This window comes from Varanus komodoensis, unplaced genomic scaffold (assembly GCF_004798865.1).
Source record: "Varanus komodoensis strain SLA01 unplaced genomic scaffold, ASM479886v1 scaffold2, whole genome shotgun sequence".
In the NCBI taxonomy this organism is placed as follows: Eukaryota; Metazoa; Chordata; class Lepidosauria; order Squamata; family Varanidae; genus Varanus; species Varanus komodoensis.
Genome location: NW_025335568.1, coordinates 45133148 through 45149449, shown reverse-complemented (window position 1 = coordinate 45149449; position 16302 = coordinate 45133148). Strand labels below are relative to the sequence as shown.

The window sequence follows — 16302 nt, the reverse complement described above, 5'->3', positions numbered from 1 at the left end:
ACCATGACAAGTCCATGCATGAAGTGGCATTTGCCACCCTAGCAAAAAGTTTGGGGGGGGGGTAGCCCACATGTGCCCATATGTTTTTGCTGCGCAGCAAATCACTGTTCAGGGGGTATTTTCACTGAAGAAGTGGTATTAAGTTTTCTCCCCACACAAGTCCTGACCTAATTCTCCTCCTTCTCCTATACCTGAAATTTGAAAGAACTCTAAATGGACAGAGACACATCTGTGCATCTTCCTTGTGATACGTTGCTCCAAACAGGTAAATGCAGAATGTGTTTCTATTTTACTTATCATTCCATGTTTTATTCTCTTTGTACTGAAGGTGTCGTGTATGATGCACTAATGCTGAAGCACCAGTGTATGTGCGGCAGTTACACCAATCATCCTGAGCATGCCGGAAGGATACAGAGCATCTGGTCAAGGCTGCAAGAAAGTGGGTTGCTAAATAAGTGTGAGGTAATCAAAATCATGACCACAAAAATCTGTTGCTGTTAAGGATTGCAGTCTTAATACTATACTGATTTTCAGTTCTTCTGTAAGCACCAGACAGGTAGTCTCTTGTACTCTGAGACACAAAATATGCTATGGAATCTTTGTGCTCATGGTACATGGAAGATGGATGAATGGCTTTCCTTTCCTTTCAAGACTCCATCCGTGATAAGCAGCTTCTGTGTGAATGTTGATGTGTAAACAGAGTATCTAACTCTGTCGGTTCAAACTGCATTTGAACTGTTTTGGTGGTCAGAACAATCTTAAATGTGAATAGGGTAGAATAAATGAGAATGCCCATCAAGCAGGGGTGAGCTGTCTTTTTCCTGATGATGGCCTCATCGCCCCTCAGGAATATTCTCCTGGAAGCTGCATGTCAGCAGTGAGTGGGGCTTCAACCATAAGTGGGTGGGTCTTTCAGCCTCTCCCTTCGCTTTCTTCCACCCCCTTTTTCTCTTCGTCCCTCTCCTTCCTCATGCAGTGGATTGCCCCAAAGGGACAGAGTTCCCTTGCCAGAGGACCGAACTGGTGCTATAAAGAGGACTTTAGTAATTAGGCCCTGGGACTGCAAGTTGCCTATCCATGCCTTGAAGACTGGGAATCTAGAGGTGTCAAGGGTGTTCTCTGAGGAGTACTGCTTTTCGTAGCACCACCCCATGAAATCTAAGGCTTCAGTGCTTAACACAGTGGCTGTGATTCAGCTGAGTTAGTAAATGACTGCAGCTGGCTACTCATGGAACCACATATGAGAAGGAAAGGAACCCTGTGCACATAATCAAAATGCAGCCTAGAGGTGTGACCCAGTGCCTTTTCTTAATATGATTCTTTTATTTTTACAGAAACACATGAAATGCATTACATTTTATACAGGTACACCTGTTTTGTCCTTCGTTTGTGAGGAATAGATATAAACTGCTGTGGTTTGGTGTGATCCTGGTTTGATTCCACCAAACTAGGCTGGATTAGGCAGAAGGGTTTACACTGGAAGCTACAAAGAGCTGCAGGATTATTTAGATTCCCCTCCCCCCAAAAAAATAGTGTGGTTGTCTTCCCACTTAGAACCTATTCAAGACTCTAACAGCCTTAAATAATCTTAAGAACGTTGCTTTTATCACAGCATAAATCAACAATATTTTGATTCTCTCCCCGATCAATCATCATGCTGTCATAATGTTCTTACATGGTTGTTCCCATAAGGATGGTTTTGGCTGTAAAATAATAACATGATGGATATTGGCTAAGGAAGCCAAGATTTATGATGCCACATTCCTTTTATACATTTTTTATTTATTCTAAGTGTTAAAAGTTATTTTATGCCTGTGCTGATCAAAGATGCTGGCATCTGATTTAACTGGGAGAACTTCCCTTCATTCAGCTTTGCCTAATCCTTGGAATACTCATGGAGAGCCTGGTTCTTCCAGGTGCTAGATCTATGAGTTCCCTATATTTTGATTAATGGGACTAGTAATACATTATACACTGTGCCAGGAATTGGCTTTATGCTATCCAACCCTCAGGACAGGAGTACAGGCATTTGAACTTTCCTTGTGAAACTACATGAATGAGTGGACATATATGTTTGATCCCAGTGGCTCCTGAGTTCTAGGACTCTAGAACTGGAGATAATCATGTGCCTACTGCATCCCCTATGAATGCAGTTATATGCACCTACATATGCTTGTTCTTTTGGTTTATTGGCTCATTTCATATTTTCTTCTTCCACAACCATCCAGTCCCACTAGTCATTCTTTGGATGAGTACCAGAATAGCTCCCTCCTCTCCAAACCTTTCAGGGCTTCAAACCTTCAAACCTCTTTTGGCCTACATGTGCAAGTTTCCAAAAATGCTTCTATGCTTTGATGGCTTCTTAGTATGTGGGTTGGAACATACAGCTCCACTTACTACACAGGGGTTGGATCCAGATGTAATCATACTTGGATTAGACCCAGTGAAATCAGTGGGGGATCAGTCAGTCATAACTGACTTACGTCCCATTGATTTGAGTGGGTCTACTTGATGTACAACTAAATTGATCTCCTGTAGATTTGTGTAGGGAGTTATCATGCCAGTCCCAAAGGTATTTTGTAAAATCATTCCAGATGACGTGTAGCTCAGTGGCACCGGAAGTGTTTGCTATACTCTGCATGGATGCTACCATCTTTAGATCTTAACTGGTCCCAGGTCCCAATGGGCTACTGGTACTTGCAGCTCATGCCACACACCTGGGCATGATTTTTTTGTTAGTACTCCTCATGGGGACCTTTTGCTCCCCCTTTAACTTTCCTTTGTTGTCGTTGTTTTTAATGAAACCATAGCACTTCCACCGATCCCTGCTGCACAAAGCAGTAAACAGAGGCATCTGGGAAAAGGAGACACCCATCTTTTCCTATAGGTAAAGTTCTAGCTGCCCACACAGTGCTTTTGTGGATCAGTGGGAAGGCTGACTATTCGTCTGTGTGCAGAATGGAAATGCCCTTGGAAGCACACTCTCATACAGCGTGCCATCCACTTGCTGCCTCTGTGCAATCAGCTTTCTCTCAATTCCCAAGGATGCTCAGAGCAGAATGTCTCAGAGAGTGCATTCTCGGGTGAAGTGAGCTGGTCTGGATTTCCATGGGATGCATAGTTTGCAGTTAGTGTGTTTTCTCAGTCCTTAAATATAAGACCTGAAACCCATGACACTCTTGCGAACATTTAAAAATAATTAACTGAGGGTTGCAATCCCTAAGCAAACTTATTAGGAAGTAAGTCCCATTGAACTCAGTGGGGCTTAGTTCTGGGTAAACATGTTCAGGACTGGGCTAGAAATCATTCCAAAGTTGTATTTATTTTTTTAAAACAAATCGGCTGCTGTTGTTTTCATCCCCTTGAGGACAGTGATATTTTTGGTACTTCAGAGTGTCTGGATTAGTGAACAAAGTGCTACAATGACTAATAATTACTCCAACTTATTAAATATTTTAATTAGAGTTTCTAAAGAAAGTGCAACCCTTGGTGGAAATGAAGGGGTTCTGAACAGCACCCACCACCTGGGGTTTCTTCATTGATGGTCTATGCAGTCATCTGAAGTGCATTCCAGGAAAAACATTTATATTATATCACACCCCCTTTCCCTTCTTTCAAGAAAATACATATAATTTAAGAAGAATGAAAGAAAGTTATCAATCACTTGATGCATGAAGAGCAGCATTTTTTAATCAGTCCCAGAAGAACAATTATGAAATTTATTATGGTCTCCACCAAGTAACTTTATGTTCTTTCTTTTATGCAACTGTGCTTCAGATATTGTCCCTTGGTTAAAAACTCCCCGACAAGACTGGGAGAGGTAAAGAAATTAACCTGTGAGGCTAAAGGATCATATTTAGTTGGATAGAACTTTCACTGAAATGAGAGTCGACACCAACATTTTGCCTAAAGCAGAACTTGGAGTGATTTTGTCAGCAATGGGCTGGGGGAGAAGCTTCCTTCTCAGGCAAAGCATCCAAGGAAATTCAATGAAAGTTTTAATCAGATTAGTAAAATTTCTCAGGGGGAAAAATATCACACATCAATTACTGAAATAATTTACTCCTAAATAAAGATATTTCAGACTGAGATATAAGTCTTTGCATCGTTGAAACTGCATTTTCCAATCTGGGGTATGTTCCAATTTTAAATTGCTAAAAGAAAATAGCAGCTTCCACTCCCTTCTTTGGAGACCATTTTACGATTTAGTCCAATTGGTAGGAAAAATATTCTGGATTCTTTAAGGAGTCCAGATTCAGTATTACGTCAAGTGCTGTTGACAGTCACAAAAAATAGTCTCTTTTCTTAAATGTTTGTTGGCCACTAAAAACAAGCATGTTAGAACTGGAATGCTAGTAAGGATTATAAATCTTGCGAGAGTGTTTTTTTCTGGCTCATGCAACAGAAAACATTAAAGGGTTGGTTAAGAGAAATTCCTTGAAATACTCTTGGTTTCTAACTAGGCATAGCCTGTTTAGTTCTCTGGTAAGCAATTGTGCATGGGGAGCTAAAGTGTTATTAGGAGCACAAGATGGTAAATATTGATTGATTTTTTTATAGTAGGGTGGGCAGAAAAGTACCTAAAACATAAAAAGGGAATGGAGTTATGCTATGAGGTTGGAAGCATTTGAAAACCATGGCTGTATATTGCTCAAAAAAGCAAAGATAGATGCCTGAATTTTATTTATTTATGTTTTGGATTTATATCATACCTTTTTTTCATACAAAGAACTCAAAGTGGCTTTGAGTTTCTCCTCCTCTTGCTCGCAGTCTTATCCTCTCCCCAACAACCCTGTGAGGTAGGTTGGGCTGTGAATCCATGACTGGCTCAAAGTCACCCAGTTGGTTTCATGGCTGAGCAGGGACTAGAATCCAGATTGCATGACTCCCAGTAATGTTCTCTTAACCACTATACCACATCAGCTCTCTGAATTTGAACAGTGTGCAGAAAAGATGCTCGAAAGAGCTGTGCCCTGTTTCTGCCCTGCCAAACCTACAACTTGCTAAGTCATATATAACTTCCTTGCCATTTATTATGCCTTGTCTGGTATTTATCAATACAACATCCACAACCTTCCTAATACACCATCTTTCCCAATGACACTTATCCATTCTGAGCACCCCTGTGGCCATAGGTTGTGATGGCCAGTTGTACTTTAGATGGCCACTGTTGAACGTGTAGGTTGGTCTTTCCCAATCTGGTGCCCGGCAGATGTGCCATAGTCTAACTGCCACTGGTCATTTCCGGATGGAAGGAATCCAGATTCAGTGTATCTGCAGGGTGTCAAACTGGGGAGGAGGCGCACCTGAAGGTGGAAGGGGTACAGTCAGAAGGGGATTCTTGTCTCCTGCTTCTTCTGCTGTGCTGTCCACACTGAACCCTCTTGGTGTAAATGACTCCCTCTATTCATTCCTTCACTCTTGGCTTATAAAGCTGCCATAACTTATTGCTGCTAGCCAGTCCTGGGACTTAGCTATACAATCTCAGGATTGGTGCCAAATCTGTCCATCCAGGCATCCTATTTCAATTCTCTGTGGGATCTCTAGAAAGCCATAACCATGCCTTGTCCCCTCCTCTTTTCCCCCAGCCACCAATTGCTCGGTGGCTTCCTGCCCTTTGTGCAGGTTCCCCCAGCCTTCTAAAAGATTGAGATGCCTCTTCTAAGGTTTTGTTGCTGGCAGTAAGACCTTTAAGTTAAAATATGTTGATATTTTGGGAGCTTTGGCCACACCTTCTAGTAGACTATGGCCCAGAAATTCTGTAAGCGGTTTTACACATCCTCTTGTTCAGAGTATATGGACACCTAAGGGATATGTACTGAGACTTGGCAGGGCAATGATGATGGGACTAGGGGAGATAATCAAGTGTAAGGATGTTTTACTGAAGACCAATGTCAAGCTCATCCAAACTATTGTATTCCCAATCACAATCTACGGGTGTGAAAACTGGACAGTGAAGAAAGTTGACAGGAAGAACATTGATGCATTGAAAACATGGTGCCAGAGGAGAGCTTTGTGAATGCCCTAGACTGAGAAAAAGACAAATAAGTGAGTCCAAGGGCAAATCAAGCCTGAGTTTTCCCTGGAAGCAAAAATGGCAAAAACTGAGGCTATCATACTTCGGACACATCATGAGAAGGCACTCACTGCAGAAGACAATCATGTCATGGAATGTTGAAAGCAGAAGTTGAAAGGAAAGGTCAAATATGAGATGGGTGGGTGGGTGGAAGAAAGGAAGGAAGGAAGCCAGCCAGCCAGCCCGCCCACCAGCCAGCCACAGGCTTGAACTTGGAAGAGCTGAATAGAGACAGGACATTTTGGAAGGTTTCACTCATAGGGTTTCCATAAGTCAGAGATGACTTGACAGCACATGACAACAACAACAACAACAACAACAACAAAGCACATGCACATGTTTAGACAACTCACAGCTTCATGAATGGAAATGAGCCTTTATTAACTGAGGGTTCATTTGTAGAAATGTCTGCTTCTTGAATTAGCTCCCAAAAGTTTGATTGAACCCAATAGATGGATAGAAGCCTGCTCAGGATGAAGAGGAAGGTGATGAAGATGAAGATCATGATCATCAACAATCATCACTGACTTAGACTAGGGAACCTGGGCTCTGCATATGTCAATGCATGCTAAAGATCCCTGCAACGTCACAGAAGAACCAGACAGGCCTCTCTGTTCATATAAGAAACCAACTATGCCAGTGATAGTCCAGACTCGTGTCATGTTTTCAGCAGAACCAGTCTCTTTTGAACCATCCTGCCCAGCCATTAAAGACCATTGCAGTTATCTGCCACATTTTTAGTCTACCAATTTTCCACTTGTTAGTTTTTTTTCCTAATAAACATTCTACAAGCATGTTCTTGGTTCTTGAATCCAATCTCACCTCTTTTCCCCGCAGGCATAGCAATGGCAAGTTGGCAACTTCTTGGCTGCTTAACATGGAATCAGTCTGTGAGATTCTCGTCTATTTTGTCCAGGCTACTCTGCTAAGCCAGGGAGAAGCCAGCAGCTGAGCTGGGCTGATGCAGGCTTCCCTTGGTGCCACTGGCTGATGTACAGAGATGCCTTCCTTTGCAGGTGATACTCAAAGAGTAGCACATCGTGTGCCTTTTGTGACACCCATTGTGCAGAATGGGTGCTCTTGCTCCAGATAACAATGTCCTAATGGGTGCAACGGTGCAGAAAAATGGCCATTCAATCACAAAGCAAAGGCAACCATGTTCCTCATAAAACAAGCCAAAATCGATACTGCAGCAACACTCTTCACAGATGCACAAGATCTGAGATGCCTTTCAAAAGAAGAGGATCAGTCATTGTTTGCTTGTTTCTTCATCTAGGATCTATCTACTGTAGGTGCAGCCTGAAATCATCACAGTAGCTTAATTTGAATGTCTGTAATTTCCTCCTGCATCCCAACATGAGCCTCTGACCATGTCATAATTTTAGCACTTGTCAGCCTTTTCCTCTTCCTCTCCTTTATCCCAAATCTGTTTTTTGTGACAACTTGCCTAATGAAAAGATCTCAAAAGCTTACACATTTCTGTGATTTTTGAATTGATTAATAAAGGTGTGCGTTTTGGTCTTTCAGCACAGACATTCCTAAGGTTACAACTATTTTCTGTATTATCTTAGGGCCAAGCTAAACATGACTCCATGAATGCAATTGTGTTAAGGGATTTAAAAGCAAAATAGCAGGCACAGTGGTCCCAATCCAGACCTTCATGGGAAAGTTGGGGGAGGGGTTAATCCTTTGCTCTCAGCTGCAGTGCACACCTACAAATATTATTTATTTAAAATATATACTTTTTAAATACATGAATAGTGTTATGCTTTGTTTAGCCCTTGTTGTTTCAATGAACCCCCCTCTCCAAGTGGGGAGACATTTATGTCAGGCATGAAAAGTGCTGGGTTATTCTGACATCTTTGGCTTGCCGTGAAATCAATGCATATTAAACATTATCTGGGCTTTATTTTCCTGATTAAACAAAGTCAGTGTCACATTCCTGTATGATGCAATATTACTGCCCATGATTAATTCTATGAACTGTTATTTTGGATTTGCTTTCTTTCCCCTCCCCTGTATATTATCAGTGGAGTAGTGTAGACCTCTGCTGCTTTCTTTCAGCGGATCCGAGGTCGAAAAGCCAGTCTGGAAGAAATACAGCTGGTTCACTCCGAACATCATTCACTGCTGTATGGCACCAGCCCCCTGAACAGACAGAAGCTGGACCCCAGGAAAATCCCAGGTCTGTAAAGGGCTCTATTCTACTGAGAACAGCACATTCCAGTACTGTCATTAGTCATAGCTGGAGTCAGTTTAAAATACTTGGCAAGCAATATAACAAAAAAAGAAAAAAAAAGGTATCACTTTTTCCAAATGCATTGCATTGTGGAAAGAGAATGTTGTAGTGGCAGCCAACATAGATTAGGAAAAGACTCTGGCTAGAAAGCAGCAATAGAGCGCTCTCTCTCTCTCTCTCTCTCTCTCTCTCTCTTCCCCCACCCCCCTTTATGATCATATGGACATTAACCCTTCATGGCACTAATATGTTTATTGCAGTGAATAGTTAGGGAGGGATGGGCAAATCGATGCAAGGGTAACATTTGATCCCATATTCTGCACTGAAGGGTCTCAGACAAGTATGAAATTGGGGTGGAGACAGATAAAGGCAAGAACTGATATCAAGATGTCAGCGGCACTTGGTCTCCAGTATAGGTAGCAAATGTTGTGCACCAGCACTGTGTTTACAAGTATTTAAAACATAAAATTATTGTGGTGCAAGTGCAGTAATATTTCCGGTGCTGAGCCAGTACATGTCAGTGTCCAAACACCCCACAGATAGCACAACCAGTACCTAAATGGTCTTCTGTCAGCATTCAGGGGCTGACAATGAAACCTGTACATCTCTAATCAGTTGAAAGGCTGCCTGAGTTCACAAGGACTCAGTCCAAGGTAGGTGTGTTGGGAGTTTTGTTCTGGTTCCTATGTCATCTGGTCTCCCTCATCGTTCTGCTTGAAGCAGAATGCTTTGTTGCACTGACCTTGATATTTTTATGCAGCATTACCAGCTACTGGCATTTGTGAAAAGATGGAGATTTTTCAGAGTAACATGGGCCTGCAAGCCATGTTTAATCTGATAGAAAGATCGGTCCAGTACTGGATCAAAGTCTATTTTGTATGCAAGGCCTCATGAACATGTGTACATGCTTGCATGTATTAGTATGTTTTTTGCCCTGCTCTTCAGCCAAGAAGACTCCCAGAGAGGTTTATCAAACCATAAAAATGAGGCAATCCCTTCCCCCAAGTCACAATGCAGAAGGGAGGAGAAAGGTAGAGGGGAATAAAACATGAAGTAAATTCAGGTTCTATACCTTAAATTCACAGACTTTTGAACAGAATTAGTTCATCCCCTGAAAAGATCATTAAGGGGATAATTCAACAATTCCACAGAGACATGTTTTAAGAAATCATTATTTATTGAATTTCTATACTGCCCAATAGCTGAAGATCTCTGGGCAGTTTACAAAACACTCACAAACTATGTGTGTGCACAAACTATCCATTAAGAACTCAGGAATGTTGGAGCTAATAGTGGAAAATGTGTTCATCGCCTATTGAAGTTGAAGTTATTTAACTAAGCAGCTGCTTAATAGCTTTTCTAAAACAAATGCAGTGAGGTCAGTAGTAAAATAAAAATCCTTTAAACTCATGCCACCTCTGAAAGGCTTATAGTTCATTAAAGATACTGTGTCACAGAACATGACATCTTGATGTGATGTACACTTTTATTATGTCCTAGGCACCACTGTATAGCATTCCTTTGATCAGGACAATTCAGAACAACTATTCATTTTTTGCTTCCATTTCCCCCCTTTGTTAACATAATATTTCTAAAAAACAAACATTTCTAATAGCGGCAAATCTATAAAAGTGTAAATTATGCATCAGACCATCTCAATAGCTAATGCTTCAATTTAAGTAGAAGTGACGCATAAAGAATCTATAAAATATGTGTGAGTATATTACAGTTTTGAGGCAGGTTTCTTTCATGCTTTTACCAGAGTCACTATATGCCTGAAGTAATGATAATGAAAACCACGAAAGACCTCCGAACCCCTCCTGGTTCCTATTAACTCGCAAGCAATGGCATATTTTCTTATACACAAACACCCGCATGGGAGCCCCGCACTATAAGTCTGTAACAGAACCAAGATCCCAAATATTGCATATTGGAAATGCAGCTACAGAAGTAACCAGATAATAAGGCTTGACACAAGACAGGATTCCCCTGAGCCAAGGTAGAATCGCCAGATTTTCAGTAACTTGTATTTAACTGCTTTGTCAGTTTCCTTAAAGCAAACATTCTTGTTTGTGAATGATTCTATCAAAATTTGTTTATACATACTTCATTGTACATATGTACATTTCTGTAAAAGCTTTTATCTCCTAATTCAGAGTGGTTGCTGATCCTGCAGCACTAATGTCTGTTTGAATCACTAAGAGTTAACCACTTACTTCTGGCTGTGCTATATTGTAATCTGGATTGCATGGTTGTTCTAGGGTGAACTGCTACTTGGATTGTCCTTTCTTGCAATGGGAAGATGGGATGAGAACTGCAATCCTATCATTCTATGGCACATTCCCCAAACTTTCCCTAACCCTTTTGATTGTATTTAATTTTTATTTGCAGAATTTGATACCACCTTTCTATAAAAGTCACTGCATAACAATACAATAAAACAATAACAATAGCATAGAAGCATAAAAATTACAATAAAACCATATGACATTAAAACCAATAATAGAAATGTCCATGTCGAAATGAAAAAGGTGTATCCTCAAAAGGTTTCTTCTACAGATCTTAATAAGCAATCAAGTTTATAGCAAGACAGACAGCCCCTTAGATAACCAGACCCAAAGACATTTGGAACTTGAAATGTTAAAGTAAAAACTCTGAACCGAGTGCAGAAAACAGCTGGTAACCCATGAAGATCTTCCAATATTGGGGTAATACCATCTTGATTTGGTGCACCAATTAGAAATGTATCTGTTTCGTTTTGCACCAACTGATGCATCTGGATGATCTTTAAGTGTTGCCCTAAGCAGAACTCATCTGGCCATGATGTGATTAATATATGGATAACTTTTATCAAGTCAGACCAACTCAGGAAAGGTGGCAGCTGTTGTGCTAAAACAAACTGTGCAAAATCACTTCTTGCTGTTGCATCTACCTGCAAATCTAGTGATAGTGTATGGTCAAGGAGCACTCCTAAGCTACAGACCTGAATGTTGTTGTAGCCAAATCCCTGAGCCTGACTTTATACTGATCAACTGTTCCTCTCTGGTGTCTGGATTTAGTATCAACTTGTTCAGTAGGGATGTATATTTAGTTCCTTTTGGCAAAACATGCAATTTTGCCTGGCCTGGCCTATTTGCAATTCAAATTATGAGAACGTTTTCCACCAAAAATGTTAGTAAATTACTAAGTATCTGCTCACATTCAGTTTTTACATCTAGTTTTCCCATTTGATTTGTTCAAGTGCAAATTTCTAAATCATCCCACTCTTAACTATGGAAGAAATGAGCAGAATTTTGGAAATTTTGCATAACTTTCATGTTTATCGCTGTTTGCTTTGTAGTTTTCTCATTCATACAAAATTAACAATGATCATTTTCATCATGAAGGTAAACCAGCTGTGAGCTGAGTGCTGAAACAATGTTCAGAAAATCTTAGTGAATTTTCGCATTGCTCATTGAGCCATTGCTGTTGTTCACCTTCATTGAACCTATTATCAAACCCATTTGTTTTTTGCTGCTGGTGTGCCTTCATTTTTGGCAGTGTAACTTTTGTGGGGGCAAGAAAAGAGATTGGGGGCACATTCAGTCCATAGAACATGTTATCAAATGCTGATGTAGATACTAAAACACAGACTACTGGGTGGAACCACATGAAACACAATGTCCAAAAGCCAAGATGTTGACCAGTAGTCTTTCTGTACCTGACCCAACAGAAAGGATGGGAACCTCTGCAATATAGTGGTCCTAAGGCCAACTCTACCAGGTGGTCCAGAAGGATCTCATGGTCAATGGTATCAAAAGTCAACAAGAGGTCCAAGGGAACTCATAGGGCTGCACTTCCCGCATCTAGTTTCCAGCATAGGTCATCCACCAAGGCCAGCAAAGCAGTCTCAGCCCCATATTCTGCCCAAAAGTCTGACTGGACTGGATCCAGGTAATCAGTATAATCCAGATGTCTCAGGAGTTGTGAGGCCATCACCTTCTTGATCACCTTGGCTTGAAATGGTATATTTGAGACTAGCCTATAGTTACATAACTCCACTGGCTCAAGGGAAGTTTTCTTTAATAAAGGTCTAATTACTGCTTTCTTCGAGCAAGAGGGAATACTTAGAGTATTTGATAGTTTTTCGTCTTCCCTTTATCTCTTCTCATAACAAATTTGTGTTAATTCAGCATTTTCACCTACATAACAGCAGTGGGGTTATTGAAGTCTTTTGTTTCAGCTCAGTTATTAAATGAACCGGGGGCTCCCAGCCCATATACAGTTCCCAGCATTTGGGGATTCAGAAACAAAACAAAACAAATCCTGAAGGTCCAACCCTACTGCAGCAGGTAGTGTGTGAGTGTATGATGAGACACTGGGAGTATGCTGTCAGAACCAGATGTGTCAAATCAAATGTCTATGTCCAATGTGTAAAAAGATAAGACCGAATCCCTAAATTCTTAGGTTCATTTCTTAACCTCAGTTCCAGTAAGAAAGCATGCCATTATCTATAATATGCCATAGATTGTATTAGTCCTGGAGTTCTAGTGTTGCTTTCTTCAGTCTGACACCCTCCAAATGCATTACAGTATAATGCCCATCATCCCCCAACTAGCATGGGAATGATGGTAATTGTAATCATAATTTTTGGAGAATGCTAGTTTGAAGCGGACTGTAGTAGAACTATTGTGTACCTTTAACTAGCTCCAGGTTTTTCCTTTCCATTGTTGGAAAAGCTTCATGTGAGGAACTACTGATTATAAAAAAAGATTGGCAAAAAATCACTGGAATGAAACAGTTCTACCTGTATGCTTATTGTTTTCTCCTCCTTTTCATACAGGCAGTGTGTCCCAAAAGCTCTTTTCATTGCTCCCCTGTGGGGGTCTTGGGGTAAGTAGGTTTTTTTCACTGCAATAGAGTAGCATAACCATCACACTGTTTAACAGTACGTTCACCGTCTGTATATTTGTGAGTGAATGCCAACCAGACCTTGACTTGATATTTTCATTATATAGTTTTGAGGAGCAATCCAATCAGAATACCCGTAAACCTCCAGACAAAGGGGATTATGGGCAACCTGTGGAGGGCAGGAGGAATGCGGAGGCAGATGCCACCTTGAGGTTCTTCCTGCACTGCAGCTCAGCTGGACAGCCAATTTCGGCCATTCGGCTGAGGAACTTTGGAGCATGGAGAAGGAGGCTGAGGCACTGCCAAGATGCCTCACATCTCAGTGGCACCTGTCCCCTCTCCTTCCTTGGAGATCTCTCCTTGTTTTCCTGCTGCTGCAAGTGGTTCTCTCCACACTGCTGTGAGTGCACGGAGGGACTGTGAGTGCAAGGACTTAGCTGCACACCCATAGTGATTTTTCCAACCTTGTACCTGTGTCTCTGGAAAATCGTATGGTTGCCTAAGTGCTGTCTAGTGTGATAGGATCGTGCTGTTAATCAGTGACATTTCTATTTTGAGCACTCAGCATGTGTTGCAGTGTGTGATTGTGTGTATCTTTGTAATCAAGGCATTCAAACATGATTTAAATGTGTTGTTTTTCATAGACAAATAGCACTGCTTTAAGTGTCCAAACTCAAGCTATTACAAGCAAGCACAACATGTACCTGATGTGTAGTTTAAATACTTCCATGGGCTGGATCAAGGGATTGCTTTCTGTGAGAGGAAGGGACCTTTCACAAGATGAAGGGCTCTGCTCATGGAAATTCCCTCCACTTGTTCTTAGAGGATTCCACCACACACTTGTGCACTCACACACACACACAAACACACACGGAGGAGGGGGCTAAGCTCAGTCCATTCAACCTGGTTTCTTGACTCCCTTTCTCCTCTGCTCCTCCTCCTCCTTTCCATCACCACCACCACCACCACCACCTTCATCATCATCATTTCTATACTGCCCAATAGCTGAAACTCTCTGGGCAGTTTACTTGCCAGTTTCATGAAACAGATAACAGTGAAACACCATAAAAATTTCCAAGTTGTAAACAGTTAAAACACATAAAACAAGATGTGATACCTGTAAAAACCTGGAATGGCACATTTCTCAAGCCATTAACCAACCTAGGAAGTCCTAAACTGCCTTGGAATAGAGGGCCATTTTAACCTCACATTGAATGGATGATCAGGTTGGCACCAGGAGGGCCTGAATGGGGAGAGCATCGTACAGTTGTGGGGCTGCTGCTGAAAAGATTCACTCCCTTGTTGCTGCCCTCTGAGCATCCCTCACAGTTGGCATTCAGAGGACGTACTCAGGCGCTGACTGCATTGTCTGAACAGACTGTTGTAGGGAGAGGCACACATAACGGCATTTTCAGGTGACTGGAGGGAGTGGGCAAACCCATTTCTATTGGTGTGGTTGATCCCGTGTAAATCTGCATCCCATGCTATGCAATTATTTAGTGCTAGAAAGTATTACTTATGTGTGAAGAACTTCCTCAAATGCATGTAATTGATATGTAAATATCCCCGTAAGCAAAGACAGGTGCCTGTTCTGCAGAAGAAAGCTGTCTCAAATGACCAATTCTATATAGAGATGGAAGAACAAGGCACACACTTAGTAGCATAATATTAGAAGTTAAAATTAATGAATTTATTGAGACAGAGAGAGAGAGAGAGAGAGAGAGAGAGAGAGAGAGAGAGAGAGAGATGGCACCACCTGCTTCAACTTTCTGAAACATCATGCATATTACTGTTGATGCTGAATGGATGTTTTGAGTTTTTGTGAGAAACCACTTTTAGTTCTTTTTAAGAAAAAAGCAGGACACTAATAAATAAATAAATGTGCAGCAGTCAGAATGGCCTGTTAACAACAAAAGCTAAATAAGTCTTATCTTCACAAAGTACGTTTCTTCTGAGGAAATCTTGCAACAACGTCTTAGCGTTATCATGTATTAGTTTCTGTTTAGCTGTTAGACACAATAAATAAATAGGGAAGAGCAGTCTTTGTGATAATATCATTGACTTCAAGCTTCAAAGCCTCTGTAGCTTTTGAGTTGTCATTTATAACTTCGAAGTGAACCTGCCTAAAATTCCCTGGATACACTTAGATAAATTGATAACAGACTGCCTATTTTATGGCTCAGAGGAGGCAACACCAATCACATCACTATTGGCAGTCAATATGATTTTTGACATGCTGTAAAAAGCATAAAAGGGCTTACGGCATTTGTTTAGATGAGGAATGGGCTCCCAAGCTGTGCTAGGGCTAAGTTTGGGTTGCAGTCCTGGTACCCCAGGGACTACCCTGCAGACAAAAGAGAATTCCACATTCATCTTATAAAATGAGGCAGCTGCCCAATACAGAGAGGCTACAAAACAAAGAAGGAAGAAAAACAAGCAAAAAGGGAAAGGTCAGTGTGCAGTGTCAGATCTCTAAATTGAATGAAGCCATGCTGAGGAAGAGCCAATGTAACACCTTGCAAGAATCCAGGTATATGCTAGTAAACTGTTCAGCTAGGTTTGGCTGCAAAAGATGATTCTACCAAGCTCGGCATTCCCCTTTTGTCTGCCTATTCAGAATGATTTGATGCATGCTACAAGCATATCTCTCTGATGGTCCAAAATTTATCTAGCAATGCATGTAGTAGATGCATCATGAGCCAGAAAGCTGTGGCTATTTAGCATGGTTTAATTGCATGGAATTGACATTAGCTGCTATGATTCCCATGAAGAAGGCTGTTGCCAACATCAACTGGCAGAGGTTCTGAACCTCTCTGAAAAGCACATTCTTTTTCTGAAATTCTCTATTGTTTGAAAAAGAACTAGAAAGTCTTGGGAGGAAAAAGCTGCATTGAAATTGAGGAAGTTTTTTTATGTGCCTTTTTGTTTTTTTTCATTTTTCAGTATATTATACAAATATTTCCCTCATCCTGCCCATTCCCATTGTCTTATTCCCTTCTCTGTTAGTTTTCTTCTTCCCCTGTTCGTATCATTCTGCCCTTCAAGAAGAAAGGCTTCTTTAACTCTGGTAAAATAATTAAACTAAATGGCTAAATAA

The 16302-nt window shown here is 41.0% G+C and overlaps 1 protein-coding gene across 1 annotated transcript in view; it reads left to right on the top strand.

Annotated features, from left to right (window-relative positions):
• The first annotated feature begins 327 nt into the window (after positions 1 to 327).
• LOC123022863 (histone deacetylase 9-like) overlaps positions 328 to 16302 on the top strand; it is a 193530-nt gene continuing 177555 nt past the window's right edge. The window contains exons 1-3 of the mRNA XM_044428959.1: positions 328 to 462; positions 8141 to 8265; positions 13142 to 13187. Of these exons, the coding sequence (XP_044284894.1) occupies positions 349 to 462; positions 8141 to 8265; positions 13142 to 13187 (285 nt within the window). The 5' untranslated portion in view covers positions 328 to 348. The remainder of the gene's footprint in view (positions 463 to 8140; positions 8266 to 13141; positions 13188 to 16302) is intronic.